Raw genomic sequence first — 20,288 nt, 5'->3', positions numbered from 1 at the left:
CTGTGTAATGATCATTTTCCACTTAGTCAAATAAAATTTAGAACACTTCAATTATTAAAGAATTTTTAGGGTAATGTATCATAGGACACAGGAGTCAGGGAACCTTGCTCTCAATAACAACTGTATTATCAACTAGAAGGCTAAATTAAGCCAGTTAATTAACATCTGTGAACATTAATTCTCAACTCTACAATGTGTGTATTTTATCAGTATTTCTAGGCTATTTTCAATTTACAACTCGGTATACAAACCTAGTTCAGGGATCTGGCTGCCAAAAATATCATACATGTTTTCTGTATATGTTCTATGGACCCTCAATGTAGGAGAAATAACTAAGAGAGATCAGGGCCTGGGAAAAATCTTCACTCCTATTTATCTATGCAATGAATGTATTTTATGAAAATGACATTTTTTAAAGGATTAACATGAACACATCAAATGTGGGTTATTTTGTCCTCCTTTCTGTCATGAAGAAGTTACAGGTAGTTTCGTTTCAGAGTGCAGTTGGGCCCAGAACTAAAACAGATTCTACTATTAAATCATTCTTTGCTTTAGTCAGTTTCTTCTTGGATCTTAATATGGTGAATGATTATTTCCTTAGGACTAAATTTAGTACATAGGAATCTGCAAACCTATATTTGGCATTTAAACAAAATTTTCTCCAGTCATAAGACCATCTTTATGTTTTTAAAGTACTCAACCTCAATAGGTTTGGAAGCAGTAGCTTCTAAGATTGCATCTGTAATCTTAGCTACTTGGTAGGCAGTAATCAAGGGATTATGGTATAAAACCAGCCTGGGCAAAAACTTCTCAAGCCGGGCGCCAGTGGCTCATGCCTGTAATCCTAGATACTCTTGAGGCTGAGATCTGAGGATCGCCAACCAAAGCCAGCCCAGGCAGGAAAGTCTGTGAGACTCTTATCTCCAATAAACCACTAGAAAACTGGAAGTAGCACTGTGGCTCAAGTGGTAAAGCGCAAGGACAGAGCCCAACCCTAGACCAACCAAACCAAACCAAACCAAACAAAACAAAACAACAACACAAAAAGTTCTGAAGGGCCCATCTCAACCATAAAATCGGAACTTTGTGGCAAGCACTCCTCATCCCAGCTATGTGAGCAATGTAAATAGGCGGATCATGGTCTAGGTCAGCTGAGGAATGAACTAGACACCCTATTTAACAAAATAAGTAAAACAAAATGGACTGAGGGTATGGTTTAAGGGATACTGTGCTTACCTACAAGGCCCAGTAAAATTAGCCATAAAAAGTATCTAATAGCTAACCACAACAAAAACTGGCATCAGCAACAGATATGTATTTTATCTGCCATATAATTCCACATTCAACAATAACTCCTCATTCTAGCATAGTGTATACTCAACTTTGAGATATTTTCTGGTCCCTCTTCAGGGATTTAGTCTTGTCATAGTGGTAAAGGATTGAGAAGACTCACTTTCTTCATAACTGAGTAATGTAATCTTAATCAATTTGGGCTCCACTGACACACTAGCAATATTCAAAAGAAAGCTCTCCTGGGGAGGCGGGCACTGGACAGTTGTCTCATCATGGCTTTGGCATGACCCATCCAGCTCAGTGATGCACCAGTGGTGTAACTAACCTGGAGAGCAATTGCTCCACTTCTTGGCAACAGTTTAAAGAAATTAAAATTACCTGTGTGGAAAGCATCATAAGCATTGGAGAAGTATTTCAAGAAGAATTATTGTAGCATAGCAAATGGTGCATTCAACTGCTGTTCCTTTAGTGATATTTAAAACCAACAGCTATCATTCTTATATTCCTACCCCACACTCACAGCCAAGAGAGGCTTGGATCATATGTAGACAGTATTGGGGCTCTAAGCTGTTATTTTTGTAATCATTTTATATTCTGTATTTAGTGAGTAATATATTTACTAATATATTGAATAAAATAGAAAAACTAAAGTAATATAGATAAAGTATAAGGTCAGTGCTAAGTTAGCTCCAAAAAGAAACAAGAATGACCTAGAGAGTTTGTTACGCACACAAGACCTGTTGGCCTACAGAGACTCTGAATGGACTGGACTACATTGTAGCCCAGTGTACATTCTCTCAGATTCTTGGGGTGTATTTGCTGTCTAGAAAGACTGAAAAAAACAGGTACATTGGACTCACTGGATTGAATCATAGTTTCTTTAAAGATAAACCACCTTAACTATCCATGCCTGCAATAAATAGGATATAGTTGAGTCCCAATTTAAATGTTATGTTCATGTTAATGTGCTGAGCATGATTTTTTTATATTATGAAAAAGAATTCATTAAGCCCTCATTGCATTCAGAAAGTGTGCTGAACAAAAAGTTTATTAGACCAGACACTGGCCCTTATGATATCCTTGGAATCACAGCATCAACATCTTCTAGAAACTGATGAAAAATGAAGCTTCTCAGGCCCTACTTCAAACATTCCAACTCAGAAACTGTGACTGAGGGCCCACCAACCTATGTTTTTGAAAATCTCTCCAAATCCAGGCTTAGTAGTACACCTCTATCATCCCCAGCACTCAGAAGGAACAAATACTTTTAAAAAATTCCCTGAGTGAGTTACATAAAGCCGCAACTTTGCAAACCATTGATATAAAGAATATAATATCATCTCTTATGAGATATGTTCACCTCTGCCTCATAGAAGTACCAACAAAGCAAATGTCTCTGTGTACTCCAGTAATCATAATGGTGGCGAGCAGAGAAGGGCTTTGCAGCAGCCCTGACATTTCTGATGTAACCTAAATGTCCTAATCAGTAGAAACAGAAGGGAAAGAATGCTCTAGAAAAGAGTTTGCAAATACATAAAGGGCAAAATATAAGGCATTGGGAGGAAATTAGTGGTTAATAGAACTGGACACATAACTGCATAGGAATAGGTGGAGGAATGTTTGTTTGCTAGACAGCCATCAAAGAAAGACAAAGCCAGCCCTGAGTATAAGTGAATTGCATTGAGAGACTCAGCCCAAAGCCAAGAAGCAATTCAAGTTACATTTGGGCGAATTTACGATGACCTCATAAATACTAACAAGTTGGCTTTGTATTAGAAAATAGTGAGGTTTTAGGCTAACAAAGTAGGTTGGATAATATTTAAATGTTTACTATGTTGAGGTGCTGATGGTAACCAACATATGTACAGAAAATGATTCTTAATCTTCTAGAACTTGCAGTCTCCTAAACAATGGACACTTTAATCATTTATAATATCTAATATTATCATTACTATTGACTGGGAGACTAAGTGAAAGATTTACCAAGATGATGGCTTCATACTAGAAACTGAGAGCTCTTGAAAGAAAAGAGTACCTGCATGAGTACAAACAGAGCTCTGAAGTACTAAGGGATCTTAAGAAAACTTGAAAAGAACAGTCTGGCACATTCCTAAGTGACACAAAAGTCTGCTTCTTAAAGATGTCCTGGAAACTGTATTTGGATCCTAGAAAGCTTTGAATGTAGTCTACCAAGGGTTAGAAGGGAAGTTCCAATAACAGAGAAAACTGGAGGTCTAATGAACTGAAATCAATGAGAGGAGTGATTCAAAGAAGCAAAAGAATATTTATATGGAACCATCTGTCTCAAAGTCCTCCTTTATAACCTTACTTAAGAAGAGATTGAAAAGGAAGGAATAATTTGCTATATTAAAGAAAAAATAGGATATTAGCTTTTACAGGTTCCTGGAGAAACCAACTCACAACCAACAGCAACACCAACTAACAGTGATGTTTAACTTGCAGAGCTCTGGAATGAATACGATCTAATTAATTAAAAGTTAAAAGTAGAAACACAATCAACCTTGAAATACAAACGGAATGGTTAATAAATATATATTTATGGCATATGTTAAAGAAAAATTATCACTGTGCTTCGGCTTCTTTTTTTTTTCTTTTTCTTTTTTTTCTTTTTTGTCAGTTGTGGGGCCTGAACTATGGGCCCTGTCCCTCAGCTCTTCAGCTCAAGGCCAACACTCTACCACCTGAGCCACAGCACCATTTCCAGCTTTTTCTGCTTTTGTGGTGCTGAGGAATCATGAAGCAGGGCCTCATGCATGCAAGGCAAACACTCTACCACTGAGCCACCTTCCCAGCCCCTTGGCTTCTTTTTTGTTCCTTAGATAGTACAGGCTTTCTCTCTTAAGGTATTCCATATCTGACATTCCTTCATTTCACGTACTCATCATTATTATTAGCGCTAATTGTATCATTATTTAAAAAGCTGCATCCACAGTTGATTGATTCTCCTCCTTTTTATGGTAGTCACCTTTCTGTTACTCTAAGAAAATACAAAAAGTTTACTCCATCGTTTCAGAGGTCCCCGTCCATAGTCAATTGGCTGCATTGCGTTTTGGAGCTGTGGCAAGCAGAACAACATGACAAGGAGAGATAGACAGAGAAAAGCTACTCAACTCATGGTGAAGGCAAAAAGAGGGTTGCATGTCAGGGTCACAATACACCTTCAAGGGCTTGCCTGTTGACCATGGGTCCTACCACCTTCCATTAGCACCAAAGATAACCCACCAAACCTCCAATACATGGCTTTTGTGACCACGTTGAGATCCAAACCTTAATACTCCTCCACAGAAGCCATGAGGACCATGACTTCTTTCTGCACATATTCTTGGGACTAAAAACAATGCCAGCACAAAAGCAAAACAGATTTTTTTCAGTGAATAAATACAATGTCTTAAAGGAAACTAACTTCAAATCTCCATCTCTCCTAATTTCAGAGAGAATCTGTGAATGTCTCACATGAAAATTAGCCATCTCTAAACTCACTTTAAACCATCACTTTTTCTTTAGCACAAAGAACGCATTTCAGTTTTACATGTCAATTGGCTCCTGAAAATAGAGCATCACAGCAAATACAATTTCACTAGTTTAATGAAAATAAAGGGAATGTAGCTCTTTACATACACATATGGAAATTCTCCTTCCTTCCATTGGTATAGCAGTTTTAAGTTACCATGATTTCACTAGTACAAATGACTTCTGTTGGGAAAATGTATACTTGAATTCTTGTATTAATACTACTTTAAATTAGTTCATATAAAGGCCTAGGGCCAACCTGATAGTTATGTAAAAATCTTTGAATAAAGAGATAAGACTGAAGATCAGGGATATTGACACTGCCCCCACATTTGTTGTCTGTGAAGAGGGTCTGACAAGTAAAAAGTTCCTCTGAATTAACAAGAGATAAGTGTAGCTGAATAAGTCCAGTGTGGCCAGCATAATTCTCTAACTTCATTTTCTCTTTTCATTTGAAACCATTTGTTGAAGAAGTCCTTCTGAGTGCTAGAGAGATAGTGACATATAAGACTGTTTCTTATGGAATTTATGTTGTAGTGTGAGTGATCTTCACTGCACCCATAAAAAGTATGTAATATACCTATAAAATCAGGAATCATAACATAACTTCCATGGCAAAGGTTTATTGTTTTGTAAGACATGATCATCTGTTTCTGGCATTGCATAATACATTCAACGTGTTGTACATCACCAGCCATGACAAGGGCAGAAGGCTGAGACTTCCTCTTGTCTCTGCACATGCATCTGTGGTGCTCTGATGTTTCTAATATTAACTAAGTGACCTATGCTTTTAGAACCCTCAGAAAAAGTAATGGAGATGGTTCAATTTGTATACCACATAAACTTTATCTGTGCTTCTATCGTTTTTGGATACCGATAGAATATAATTCGGGTAAGTTAGTGCTAAGAAGTAGAACAAAATGATTACCATCAATGATACAGCCTTACTGTGTGTCAGACAGTTTTCCAAGACAAATCTTCTCAACTTCTGCTATGCATGTCAATTGCTTAGGATTCTGACCACAATGCAGGTTCAGAGTCACTAGTTTCCCAGAAGTAACTGAGACTGCACATTTCTAAGAAGCTCCCAGGCAATGACCACTGTGGAATACACATCAAGGACTGGGGGCTGAGGCAGGTTTCATAGCCTTGGAAGCTGAGCTCTTACCCTAAGTAGAATGTTACCCAAATGTGGCTTCAAGCACTATTCCTAGGAGGCATAGAATGATTGAATGAGGATGCTAGGTGGTCAAGGAACTGACCACAAACAGAAAATAGAGAGAAGTGGACCAGTTCTCTACATGGTAGAGCAAACTACAAATGCAGTTTCAGAAATAACAAGGTATATGTAATAAGCAATACATTGAAGTGATTGGTGAACAGATTGGGAAAGAAGACTATGAAATTAGCACTAACTCAGTGAAAATAAAAAATTTGATAAATACAAGATATATATACAAGAAGAGACAATTTCTTTCACGGTCTAGGACCCAGGATCTGTCAATAGACAAACTATACTGCAAACTATATTTATTACCATAAATAAATCTTTTAATGTCTAAGTTCATTTGAGTTGCTATAAGAAAATATCCAGAAGCCAGTGACTTATATAGAAAATAGATTCATTAGATTCATAAATATAAATCGAAAGGTTAAGCAATCAAACATCAAAGCACTGGAAGATGGTATCAGATGAAGTCTGACTTTCTTGCTCTTTTCTGTCCTCACATTGTAGAATGGCAAATGAGCTCCCTCGAGTTTCCTTTATAAGAACATTGGGCCCATTTATAAGATTTCTACCTTATGACCTAATCATCACTTAAAATCTCCATTTCCCAATCTTAACACTCCAGAGGTTAGGATTTCAACCTCTAAGTTAAAACGTTCACATTTTAGGGAGATGCATACATTCATAATATAGCACTTAATGTATTCAATTTGTTGCTCATTTAAAAGTGGATAAACACAAGACCCACGGAGTTAGAATTGAGTGAAAGGGAAACATAAACTGCTTGGCATATACTGATATCTGAATGAACATAAACTATTTTAATGTTCATATGAAAAATATGAGGACAAAGATTAACATTTTAATTGTCTCTATTAAATCCATAAGTGAGTTGATGATTGGAAGGCTATAAATGAGTTGGAAGTAAAAAGAGAATAATAGCCAAAGGTATGTTCCAAATGGAGGAATGGTAACATTTCTTTCTCATTGATTTCCTCTTCAAGGCCAGGAATGACTTTCTTGTAGTTCTGTGACAAGCTATAAGTTCCAACGAAAAGTTAGAGTCTCCTCTCTTATCAAACAGTCCATTAAGTTTATCCTTCAAGGTGATAAATTTCTTTTTCTATTTCTTAAGAAATGTTTCCTCTACATTCCCTTAAAGAAAAAAATCTCACTTCCTTAATTTTTTTACTGAATTCCAATAGAATGAATTTCCTTATGTTTATGCTTACGAAGTTCTCATTTGTATATGGATTTTTGAAATTTGATACATAGTTCCAGTGCAAGTTAGTATGCTGCCACACATTCAGTCATGCATTTCTGCACTTATATTGTAGTTAAGACTGCAGACATCACATTGCTTTAACAATAGCTTTAATCTGCCAGCTACTATCACATTACTTTCCTGCACTTGGATGAATTTGTGAAATAGGAAAGAGATATTACTTGGTCACAGTCTTGGAGGATGGGCTGGGTTGTTTATATAATTTCCATCAGCCACATTGTCAATATGATGTACCTTGTTTGTGAAGCTATTGTTTTAGACAACTAAAGAGAAGTAGCAAGATAGATGTGGAGAGGGTTTTATCCAAATAGCATATAAACCTAGATAAGAGTTTTATGCAAACAGCATTTTGATATATATTTCTCCTGCACCACAGAAAAAGAAGGAGGCTGTTGAAAGTGGCAAACGAGAAATCGAGAACACTTTAAAAGAGGGTAGAGACATACTGGATGAAGCCACCCGACTTGCAGACGAAATCACCTCCATCATAGATGTGAGTATTGGATGTAACCCAAAATTAGAAGTGATGATGATGATGGGTTGGGCTTTCATAAGTGAGAGACAGGGACACAGTAACAGAAGCATCTACTAATATTTTTGTATGAGCAGAGGTAAAATGATTTTTGTATTATTGCAATGTAATTGTGATCATCTATTGTAGGAACTGTACTTTATTGTGCCAGTAACATGGATGTTGTGTGAAGATCTCATTCCTGCATCTGCCTGTGCTCTTGTTCCTTCATGATAATAAGGGACATTCTTGCTCCTAAGCTGGCACTTACAATCTGCTTCTATATCATATAACATTAGTTAAAAGAGCAATGTAAATCTACAAACAGACTTCTAGTATACTATCTAATGCATTTCACAGTGCTATGCAGTAATAGAAATGCAAATGGTGTAAAAGATCCTAAATGACTGTCATTTATACATATATAGCTAGGAAGTAACCTTTTTAAAAAAAGATAGATTCTCTGCTATAAATTGGCTCCATAAAGTCGCTAATTCTTTTTATTAAAGAACAGCTTTTATTCACTATTTTCTTTTTTGCTATGCAAGTAAATTCTAAGTTTCATAAAAAAAACAGTGTGTGCAATTAGGTCTCCCAGAGAGAAATTAATAAATTTAAGAAGGCTTGGATTTATTTGCTTTTAAAAAATGCCCTCTCCTTCTCTCTACTTATCAGTATGTTGAAGACATTCAAACTAAATTGCCACCAATGTCTGAAGAGCTTAAAGATAAAATAGATGACCTCTCCCAAGAAATAAAGGACAGAAATCTTGCTGAGAACGTGTCCCGGGCTGAGAGCCATGCTGCTCAGTTGAATGACTCATCTGCTATACTTGACGGGTATGTCATTTGTAATTGGAAATGTCTGTGTTTCTTCATGTTTGACCAACAGTTTTGACAAGCAGAAATGGCAGAGCAATCACTTTCAAGTCTCAATTCCTGTAATTATGAACAAAAGAGCTATGTTATCTTTCTATGGAAGATACTAATGAGAAGAGCATAGGCAAAGCTCTACTGGAAAGTCCAAGTTAAAAGTGGATTCAAAGGCAGCTAAGTGCAAGTTAAAAGTAGATTCAAACAGGGCTTGTTAGGAAGTGAACATGACCCGAGGCTATATTTAGAAAAGTATTTTTTGTTCTTTATTAGAAAGCACAGTGGTTGCCTGCTTATTAGCATTTAAATAATAACCTATAAACACATCCTGCTTCAAATTTCAGTTTTATAAGTTTAATGGAATCAAAACAATTTACAATTAAAAGGTGCCCTTTGAACATAAGAATCTATACATAAAATTTCAGTGTTTTGTTTTATCTTTTTCAGACTCCAGGAAGATATTACATATTTTCCTTTGAATAAAAACTCATAATTCTGGGATTATTGCATATGTTAGAGGAGAAAAAGGTGCAAGGAAATTGAGTGTTTGATTGGCAAACAGCCAATTCTATATAGAAGTGACATATTTTCCCTATACTTTTGTGGTTGACACAATAAAAACAGGAAATTGGCCTGAGTATAAGTTCTCCAAATAAGTCTATATTAGAAATCATGTGCAAGGCTATATTCTCATACTTGATACTCACTGAAGCAAAAGAAATTTTATTGTTTAAAAATATGGGATTACATTGCACAATTCCTCTGTGTGTGCCTGTGTGTGTGTGTATGTGTGTGTGTGTGTGTGTGTGCGCGCGTGCGTGCGTGTGTGTGTGTGTGTGTGTGTGTGTGTGTGTGTGTGTGTGTGCTAGCACTGAGCCTTGAACTCAGGGCCTCTCTTTCTTGCTTTGCTTTATCCAAGTCTGATACTCTACCACTCTAGCCACATACCTAATTCCAGCTTACTGCTGGTCAATGGGAGACAGAAATCTCATAAATGTGACTGCTTGATCTGACTTCAAGATCTTAGAACTCAGCCTTCGGAGTAGCTATGATTACAAGTATGAGATACCAGTGCCTGGCCACAGTTCACTTTGTAACAAACTTTTGCCATTTAAGTTTGATAGGTGGAACAGCAAGGAATTCTTTTTTTTTTTTTTTTATTGTGAGAATACCGTACAGAGGAGTTACAATTACATGGGCAAGATAACAAGTACATTTCCTATCAAGCATTGTTGCCTCCTCTTTGTTTCCCCTTCCCATCCCTTCCCATACTCTCCCACCTCTCCCCACCCGATCCTCCCCACCCCCACCAAAGTTGTAAAGTTTGTTTTTCGACATAACAACTTGTACATCTCATTGTTGCAATGAGTCCACCTGTATCCTTAGTTAAACAATTTGTTTTTACTCTTCCCCTCCACAAATTATACCAACATTAAGTACAGTGAAAGCAGGGGTTATACCGTGGAGGAGGGACATACAAAGCAACATAGAAATCATCTTATAAATATGTTAGAAACAATTGCATGAAAGAAAAAAATATTCGAATACTTATCTTGGGGTTCATTCCCCTAACATCAACTTGTTCAACCACTTTGGAAAGCAGTATGGAGGTTCCTCAAAAGACTCCACATAGAGCTCCCCTATGACCCAGCAATCCCACTTTTGGGCATTTACCCAAATGATCACAAACAAGACCATACTAAAGCTACCAGCACAACTATGTTTATTGCAGCATTATTTACCATAGCTAAGATATGGAACCAACCCAGATGCCCCTCAGTAGATGAATGGATCAGGAAAATGTGGTATATATACACAATGGAATTCTATGCCTCCATCAGAAAGAATGACATTGCCCCATTTGTTAGGAAATGGAAAGACTTGGAAAAATTATATTAAATGAAGTAAGCCAGGCCCAAAGAAACTTAGGTCCCATGGTTTCCCTTATTTGCAATAACTAGTATATGTCTGAGTCAAGCAGAAAAGGTCAGATAAGTTGATGTTACAACAAAGAATTCTTAGCCCTCCTCTAGGGCTATGTAAAGCCTGTGAACTATAGTGTATGATTTAACCTCCTGAGGTGTCTTCATCTTCTGTGAAGGTGCACTTACTGCTGAGAGATTTTGTGAAATATATTCTATTAATGTGTCACAAGTGCTCTGAAACTTACTGTGTGCTTCCCAAATAATGTTCAGGATTATCTCACTGCAAACACTTACCTGATGTACATACTTGCAAGAGGATTTGGGGGATGTAATAAGTTTTCATGACATACTTGCCATTTTTATAGTAGACTTGTTAAAGAGTGGTAATTTAGATATACAACACAGTAAAATAAGTAGGTATCTCATTATGATTTGTAATTATTCTAATTGGATTAGCCATAACCATGTGGAAACCATATTTAGCATAACTAGGTTGTACTTCATTTGAGTTCTAGCTGCTATGAAGTTCTATTTTTTTTTTTCATTCAATCTACTAGAATCCTTGATGAGGCTAAAAACATCTCCTTCAATGCCACCGCAGCTTTCAAAGCTTATAGCAACATTAAGGATTACATTGATGAAGCTGAGAAAATTGCCAATGGAGCCAAAGCTTTGGCCCAGGAAGCTACAACACTGGTAAGAAACTGGTAGTACGGTAAGACACTAGTAGAGAAGCCAATCTTTAAAAAAATTTCCTAAGCTAAAATTTCAAATTTAAGTGATCTCTAAAAATGCTAGTCAATGAGAATACTCATCTTGACATATATTTGAAGGTCTCTTTTAAATTTTATCCCAAAATAAATCCTCAATATGCTGTAAGCATAGCAAAACTCTCTTCTCAGTCAGCTACTACTTATCATTGTCAGGGGCCTGAAATCATTACAGATGTCAAGCAGATTTGTGGCGTAGCTCACAAAACAAAAACAGGCAAATAAAATACTCCAGGAAGAAATTTATCACCAGGAGTCCACATGTCATCAGTAATAATAAGTGCCTTGAAAATGAACACTACTGTTAATAATCACACTTAGGTTTTGGTGTACATAAAATTTGACCACCCAGTGTACTTTCTACAAAACAGATTATGTATTTCTAAACTATATATGCTAATTTGGTGGACTGAAAATCTCTTTACCTTAGGCTATGGTCATTATTAAAAGTGCGTGTGGAACTAACATTTTAGAGTTTTGGATCCTAAGTTATATCCTATTATTTAATTATCTTCAGGAGTGACAAATCATCGCTTTTATGTTAAGTGACATTTTACAAATAAGATGTCCAGTAGTTTCTGGTAATACTATTTTAGGATAAAAACTATCTCACAAGAGGTAAAATGGGAGGTAAATGTTCAGAACTATCTTTTAGACATTCTTCATACAGACTCTACAAATGTGTACTAAAACTTTGGGGTAAGTCCAGTTTGGATATTTGATTTAGAGTATAATGTAAATATATGATGGCATTCAAGACACAGATCAATATTATCTTCGCTACAATATTGAAGAAAATATTTGTTAGCTCTTAGTGAGTTAAATGAAAAAATACAATGTATCCTTTATATTTTATCCGGAAATACTACCATTTTCCCCTCATAATGAATTAAACTCACACTTTACATTTTATTTTTTAAATTCAAGATAGTGACAAAAATCATTGCAAAATTTCCCTATGCACAATTCTCCTTCCATAGGAATGGTTTTCAAATCTAACCTAAGTTTTCATCTATTTTCTTATGGACAATATCATATTGTTACAGACCCTAATTTTCAGGCTCACCATTGTCATCTAATCTAATGCTTTTTGCATGACCATCTTCAGCATTTACTTCAATGTCTGGCATAATTTGTTTACTCCTGAGTGAGTGAAGAAATGGGATTCCTTCTGCATTTAGGTACTTGGAGCCTACTTACAGTCTTCTGTGTCAATGCAAATCTTGATTCTCATTGCTTCAGCTTCATAAATTTCCTCCAAAATGTCATGTTAAGAGATCTAATTTCAAAGAGATCTAATTTCACTCACATTTAGTAATTTTATAAAATATTACTACATTTTACTCATAGGAAACCTCATTTTCATGATGACTAGTAACTACACAAAGATACTAACAGTAAGAAGTAGCTCCTTACCATAATGCCCCCACCTCATAGTCTAACCTCAATGATGAGTTCTCAGCCATTCAGCTTTATTTTTATTCCATTCTTTCTTTCCATAAGCTGTGTAAAAATAATCAAATGCCTGAAAAAGTACAATCTAAAGAGAATCACAGTTTTATTCAATGACTAAGTATAGATTTCTCCCCAATTGTGTATTGGAATATGTTTTGTGGCTAGAATAAAGCTTTAATTTTAAGAGGATATTGCACATTAGTTATTTATTTTTCTGGAAAAGGAATATATTTGTCTATCATTCAGGTGGACAATTATCTGGTAACTTGTAAATGTAAGAGCTGGTATTATTGTTAGTATTATAGATAAAGAGAAAAGAGTCAAATTAAGTTTATAACTTATCTATAAAAGAACTCAATGGTAGCAGTAGAAGAGAGTTCTGTAGTCATTTGTGTTTAGCTTTGGAAAGAATGTTTATAATGAATTAGAAAGAAAAAAATAAAAGGAACAAAGGGAGTATGTGCAGCACAGAAAAAAGACCTAATAGATAAGCAATAAAACAACCAATTACCACTGTGAAAACAGAGGTGAGATAATTTAAGAAAACAAAAGACACTGAAATAACAGAGGTAAAGAAACAATATAAGGTAGAAGTCACCTCTAAGCAAAATGAAGACCATATTTTGGAAACAACTTCATCGTTGGAAGAAAAATGAAGGAGTGGGTAACAAGAAATGTACTCATTACCTTACTTATGTAACTGTAACCCCTCTGTACAATGCCTTTACACCAAAATAAAATTCAAAAAAATGTACTTAAGTATACTTATCACATACAGATAATTAAGAATAAAATTGAAAGAAAACCTGTAATTAGTTCATCCTTTATAAGTTAGGAGAGGTTATATTCAATTGCAGCTTATTGTATAGTATTCTTATATAAAGAATAGTAGCTACTAGTCTTTTAATGATAATTTCTTTAACTGTAAGGATGAAATGCTATTTAAAAACTAAGAAATAATTCAAGAATACCATTTTTCTATAAATGTAAGATAATAAAAGTCCTACATAGTGTTTGTTTCCCTACATTCAATCTTTGTATTTAATATTTCTCTTTGATGAAAGAAAGGGAGAAAAAAGGTGACACATTTTTAAATAATGGAATATGGAGATTCATTAACTATAATGTATAAACTTATTTCTAAACCTTCTATTTTGACCTATTGTCTGCCTGTTTTATGCCAGTACCAGGCTGGTTTTCTTCCTATGTTATTTTTCCTTTAGTATCTCCTTTAACATTATTCTTATTCCTCATAATTTACCCTTCTATTTATTTTTTGTCCCTTTTCTTCATCTTGGAGTTACTCTCATTGACTTAAACTTTCTCTGTCTCCATTTCTGTCTTGTTTATATACCTATCCACAGTGTCCCTTAAAACTCTCAGTTGTGTCAACTTTTAGCTAACTCTTCACTAGACCTTCATATATATGCAAGCCAGACTAATAAAAGGTTACCCATACAAACAGAACAAATTGAAACTAAAGATGATTAGATTCGATAGGTGCTAGATAGATAATAGATGGCATATAGATGCTAGCACATAGATAATAGGTTGCATAGATTGATTAGGTAGATTCTATCTATATAGGTACTAATTATATATAGATGGTAGACTACATAATTTTAAGGTAGAAATAGATAGATAGATAGATAGATAGATAGATAGATAGATAGATAGATAGATAGATAGATAGATAGATAGATTTTTGAGGCATTAGTTCACATGATTATGGAGGCTGAGTTATTCCACAACTTGCCAGCTAGAAACCCAGGATCGTCAGTAATCTGGTTCAGTTCTAGTTCAAAAGCCTGATAAGGCATCTATAGTATAAATCCCAGTCACAACGGCAGAAAAGATGAGATGAGATTTTCTAGCTCACGTCCTTCAGTCTTTGGTTCTGGCTGTTCCCTTGTGGATGAAAAGATGCTCAGACATACCTGGGATCCAGAAACTCCCTCACAGACCCTTCAGTAAGAATGCGTGGTCTGGGCACTCATTGACAAATTGACACAAATTAACCATTACAGTGGCCTTCAATAGTTCCTGTATGTTTCCAACTTCAAGTGTTTTGCCACAACAAACCCTATTTCTTGGAAGTTGTGATTCCAGAAATTTTTGGTAGGGTATTTTTCAGTTGCTTTTAGGAAAACAATATAAAATACAGAGAAATAAAAGGCAATTTGAAATTAATGCATTTTCTCAGTGAAACAATAGTAAGCATAAGCAAAACATAGTCTTCTAAATAACCTGAAACATGATGAGGATACAGAAAAAGAAATTAATGTTCAAAGTACTGACTCTTGTATTCTAATAACTATGTGAATTGCCCTTGAACACAACTTCTCAGTATTCATTATCAGTATGAAGAGAAGCGAAATCCACAGAAGCCTCAAAAAGATCTCTCTCTTTCTTGGGGTCAAGTGTGAAAAGAATAAACTAGATATTTGAAAATTTACTCTTCTGTGGCAGGTCAGGAAATAAATAACGCAATAGGAAGCTCTGAACTACTAAAAAATCTACCCCATTCACTGAACTACCATCACATTTATTTAAAGGAATGTCAGCAAAAAATCAAAGAACATGGAGAATAAAGAGACAAAAAGCATCCAAAAAAAAGGAACTATGAAAGAACTTAAAGATGCATTGTACAGATAATAATTATTAATGCATAGAATTACAAACCAAAGGACTAAAATGTTAGAGAGTAGAAACATGAAAAGGAGGCAGTTAAAAGGGTTTTTTTTCCAATTAAACATCAAGTTCAGTTTTAGAAGAATAAAAATAATGGTATTAGAGTTCTCCTGGGACCAAAAACAATAGGACACACACAGTCATGCATCACCTACTGCTCTGAGAACTGTGGCATTAGGCAATTTACTTATGTGAATGTCACAGAGCACACTTAAACACACTTGACTATGAGGTTACCATCCCCCCATAATCCTATGGAGCTGCCACTGTGCAGTCCTCTTTGACAAAAATGGGATATGGCTCATACCTAGATGATACACAGAGACGCACAATGGTTGATAATTAGCCTGGGTGCCAGTGACTTATGCCTGTAATCCTAGCTACTCAAGAAGCTGAGATCTGATCATGGTTCGAGGCCACTCTGAGCAGGAAAGTCTGTGTCCAGAAGTGTTGCTATAGGTCAAGTGGTAGAACACTATCCTTGAGCAAAAAGAAATTCAGCAACAGAGCCCAGAGTCTAAGTTCAAGCTCCAGAAATGGCACCAATAACAACAACAATAAACAAACAAACAAACAAAACAAGAAGAAAGGTTGACTATTGCTGTATAGAATCTGGCAGGTCTAAATTGGGGCAGCCAGCTCTAGCAGACTAGAGACTTAGGAAATGCTTAATGACTATCTGGAACCAAAGACAGTTTGGAGGCTCTTAAAAAACTGACAGGCCACATTGTGCATTAGTGTCTCCTGCATGTAATCCTAGTAACTTTGGAGGCTGAGCACTGGAGGCTCACAATTTCAGGACAACGTGGGCCAAAATGTTCACTAGTTCCCTTCTCAACTCTTATGTGGCCCAGTGGTATGGACCTGCTATCTCAAACTACATGGGAGGCTGTCATTGGGAGCATTGTGGTTCCAGGCTAGCTGGGAAAGAAAAATCCATGAGACTATGTCACCATAGGAGGGGATTTGGATTTAGGGTACAAGCTTGTGAACTCAGTAGTAACAATAAGCCTCCAATTAAACAGGTCACAACTCAGGTATGCACATGAGCAGGAAACAATTGTCTATCATAAAAATAAACATTGAAAACCCATACTATGTATGTGTGACTCAGTGGTGTCATGCCAGACTAGTAAGCATAGTGAGTGAGGCCAACCTTAATAGGTCAAAGAAATGAAAGCATGACAGAAAGACAAAGTCAAAGCAAGCCCAACAAAATCATCACCAGGAAATGCAAACTTGCAAGGGGGTGAACCAAGGGGAATGGGGTAGACAAATGAGGAGAGCTATCTAGGAGAGAATGAAGTCATGAAGCCAATGTATACACTACAAAATTAAAATGGAAGAGGTGGCTTGAAGGGGAGTGAGAATATTGAAAGAGGTGACACTGATCAAGAAGCATTGTATTCATAAACCAAATGGAAAAGAAAGAAAGCAAGAGAGAGAGAGAGAGAGAGAGAGAGAGAGAGAGAGAGAGAGAGAGAGAGAGAGAGAGGGAGAGAGAGAGAGAGGGAGAGGGAGGGAGGGAGGAAATGGGGGGGGAGAGAGAAGGAAGGGAAAGAAAAAAAAGAAAGAAAGAAAGAAAGAAAGAGAGAGAGAGGAAGAGAGAGAGGAAGGAAGGAAGGAAGGAAGGAAGGAAGGAAGGAAGGAAGGAAGGAAGGAAGGAAGGTAGGTAGGAAGGAAGGAAGGAAGGAAGGATAAAGATTTGGTAAGTACCATAAGTTGAGATGACTTAATAGCCTCCTAGAACTTTATAACAATTAGGTAATTTTTCTATATATCCCATTAAGTAAAATACTCATGAAATAACAACAATAAATCTATGAATATAAAGCAAGTATCAGCAAATTTTAAAGATCCCAAAGGACCCTAGACAACATTGATCATAACGAAGCTAAATCCGAGGTTAATTCCAAAGGACTGATGCACTATTGATGCCCAAAACCAGTTTTAAAAGGACAAAAAACAAACAAAAAAACCACCATAATTCAGGAGTCAAAGGAAAAATGGGATTTGAAGTTGCTAAATACTTAATAACAGAATGCACATAAAATTTCACAAATGTTCAGGTGCAAATAAAGTGACACCTATAGGAAAATTTATCGTTTTAAATAGGGACATTAGGAAAAGCTAAGAGCGAAAACTAATTATCTCGTGTTTCTGTTCAAGAAGTTTGAAAAAGCACAATGAAAGAAATAAATGCAAATGCCGAAATTAATGATGTAGAAAAAAACATTAGACAGGGTTGAGAAAAGCAGAAAGCTGATTCTTAGAGTAAACAGGCAAATAAACAGAAATGACAAAAATAATCAAGCAAACAAAGAGAGATACACACATATGAACTGGTTAAGAGTAGAAGGTATACCATAATTCTGCATATCCTATAGGTTGAAAATCAACAGAAATGTACTAGAGAACTTGAGCAGATTCATTTAAAATGAACTTAATTATTGAGATGAAATGAGCATTAAGTCTATATCAAAATTTATTCAAAACAAAATAGTAAACCTGAGTAGACTCATAACCATTAAATGAATCACACAGTCCAGTAAAAATCAAGGATCTGTTAAGTAAAACATTTCCCCCCACCAAATTTAGAAGAAGAAAAAAAGAGCAGAAAAAGCTGCTCTAATCCTTACAGAAATACCTGTAAAAAGCAATATTACCAAGGAAAACTACAGGTCCATCCTTTAAGTAGAAATGCGGAACTTTAAATAAAATCTTATCAAATTATATCCAAATAGCATAGTTTAAAGAGCAATAGAATACAAAGTTGATTAATTCTGGATATTGATAAGAGAGTTCAAGTGTTTGAATTTGCTTCTATTCTCATCTGAGGCTTGCATTATTTCTTTATTAAATCAGTATTTTAACTAAAATGCAGGTACTAAGACTTTTTTAAAGCAGTCCTAATAAAAAGAGAGTAGTTTAAAATAGGCCTGGGGAGGAAGTCTTTTGCACCAATAAGAGTTTCTAAATTTCCTTATTTCATTTTTAGAGTCATCATAGATGCACATTTCTTTTTATTGCAAAGAAGGCCTGATAATTTTAAGCAACAAACCCCTGACCTAACTGTGCTCACTTCTGAAGGCATTGACCTTCAAAATCTCTCAATTAGTACTTCTAGTCTGTCTCTCAGTAATAATATGGCATCATGGATGTCACTAGTGTCAGCATTGTCTTTTAAATTTCTGCTATGATGAATGAGATGTATTTCACTTAGAGCAGTTCCCATCACAATTTCTCTCTAGGAATTTCCAGGATAGTTGCTTCACCACATTTACACCCTTTACTGGTTTTGTGTTTACTTTATTGTGGTAGTACTGAAGTTTGAACTCAAGACTTGGTGCTTACCAGGTAGGCACTCTACCACTTGAGCCACATTCCCAGCCTTCTTTACTGTTTCTTTTTAACTTGACACAAATGTTCTTAGAGCTTTGCTTGCCATTCCATGAATGATGGGTTCCACACGTACAAGATGAAGTGATTTGTGCCCTCATTTTTCTTACTTCTTGTACTTGTAAAATTCTGATACTCTCTCTGTCAGTTAATAAATGACAGAACAGAGCCCTGTGAATCTTCCTATGGTCTGAGTAAACATTATGGTATTTGTAATTACTATATGTTGAGGAATAAAGCCATGTATTCTCTTCAGTATGCCCTATTTAAATTTGCTTTTCTGTAATTGGATGAACCAAAGTACCTTAAGAACACTAAAAGGTGATTTTACAGCCTTTATTTTCTACAGAAGTGGCTTTGCTATTAGAATATCTATCGCTTGCAAAGCTTACAATAAAGTGCAGTGTCAGCCAAGTTGCAAATTTTATTCACTTATATTCTGTATTTTATGTCAGCCATTTCTCGCTAGAAATTCAGATAGTAATTTAGCTCCTTGTTAATATCTGTAATTTTGTAATTTACATTTTATACAGTGTAGTGTTAGTGGGAATGTGATATGAAATCGTACTTGATATCACAGTTGAGTCTGTCACAAGATGGTGAGCATTTTTCCTCTTCATTAGCAACTCAGCAATTTATATAAGTACTAAATGATTCCCACAATAGCAAAAACAAAAATGTCAGTAGAACATCAGCTTCATAGAAAATTATTGTCTCTGTGTATAAAAAGGATCTGCATTAACCCACTCGACGCTGTATCACACTCACTTGCGTCAGTAATTAAATAATAGTCTCTTGGAAGCAGAGAAGCAAGTTCTAGTTTATGACACAGCATTAGATGTATTTGAATTTTCAGGGCTTGAAACATATGTAGTCAAAGGGTTTGTATCACAGTCACAAATGCTCCTGGGGATGGTGCTGTGACACAATGTAAGTTTGAACTAATATCCTTCAAGGCATCAATGATGGGGGTACCATTCTGTCTATTACTTAAGACTTCACCTGGCAATAGAATAACAGGGAAGTGAGACCATCCTATCATGTGGCCTTGATTCTGGACATTATTTAGATAGAAAACTAAGATTGTCTCCATGACTTTTACGCAAAATCAAGATATGGCATAGTGATCACTCATACAACTTCTCATGTGCAGCTGCAGGCCCCAATCCAGCCTTATTGTGAAAGATCAGTGCTTTCCGTGGGGGCTGGAGAAGTTATAGATCGCTTACTTTACTGGGAGAAATCTAAGGCTTACTTGGTGTTTCCATCAAACTAAAGCTTCACAGTCACAGTCTCAGTCACAAGTTCCAGTTCTCATAAGCAATTTG

General features: G+C 35.8%; 1 protein-coding gene across 1 annotated transcript in view; it reads left to right on the top strand.

Annotated features, from left to right (window-relative positions):
• Nucleotides 1-20,288, top strand: part of Lama2 (laminin subunit alpha 2) — a 565,166-nt gene that overhangs the window by 457,926 nt on the left and 86,952 nt on the right. Inside the window, exons 38-40 of the mRNA XM_070010715.1 lie at nucleotides 7,714-7,830; nucleotides 8,524-8,687; nucleotides 11,203-11,341. Coding sequence (XP_069866816.1) covers nucleotides 7,714-7,830; nucleotides 8,524-8,687; nucleotides 11,203-11,341 — 420 coding nt within the window. The remainder of the gene's footprint in view (nucleotides 1-7,713; nucleotides 7,831-8,523; nucleotides 8,688-11,202; nucleotides 11,342-20,288) is intronic.

Source organism: Dipodomys merriami, unplaced genomic scaffold, assembly GCF_024711535.1.
Source record: "Dipodomys merriami isolate MVZ:Mamm:240054 unplaced genomic scaffold, mDipMer1.0.p SCAF_8, whole genome shotgun sequence".
In the NCBI taxonomy this organism is placed as follows: Eukaryota; Metazoa; Chordata; class Mammalia; order Rodentia; family Heteromyidae; genus Dipodomys; species Dipodomys merriami.
Note: the sequence above shows the minus strand (reverse complement) of the source record. Positions and strands in the feature narration are given on the sequence as shown.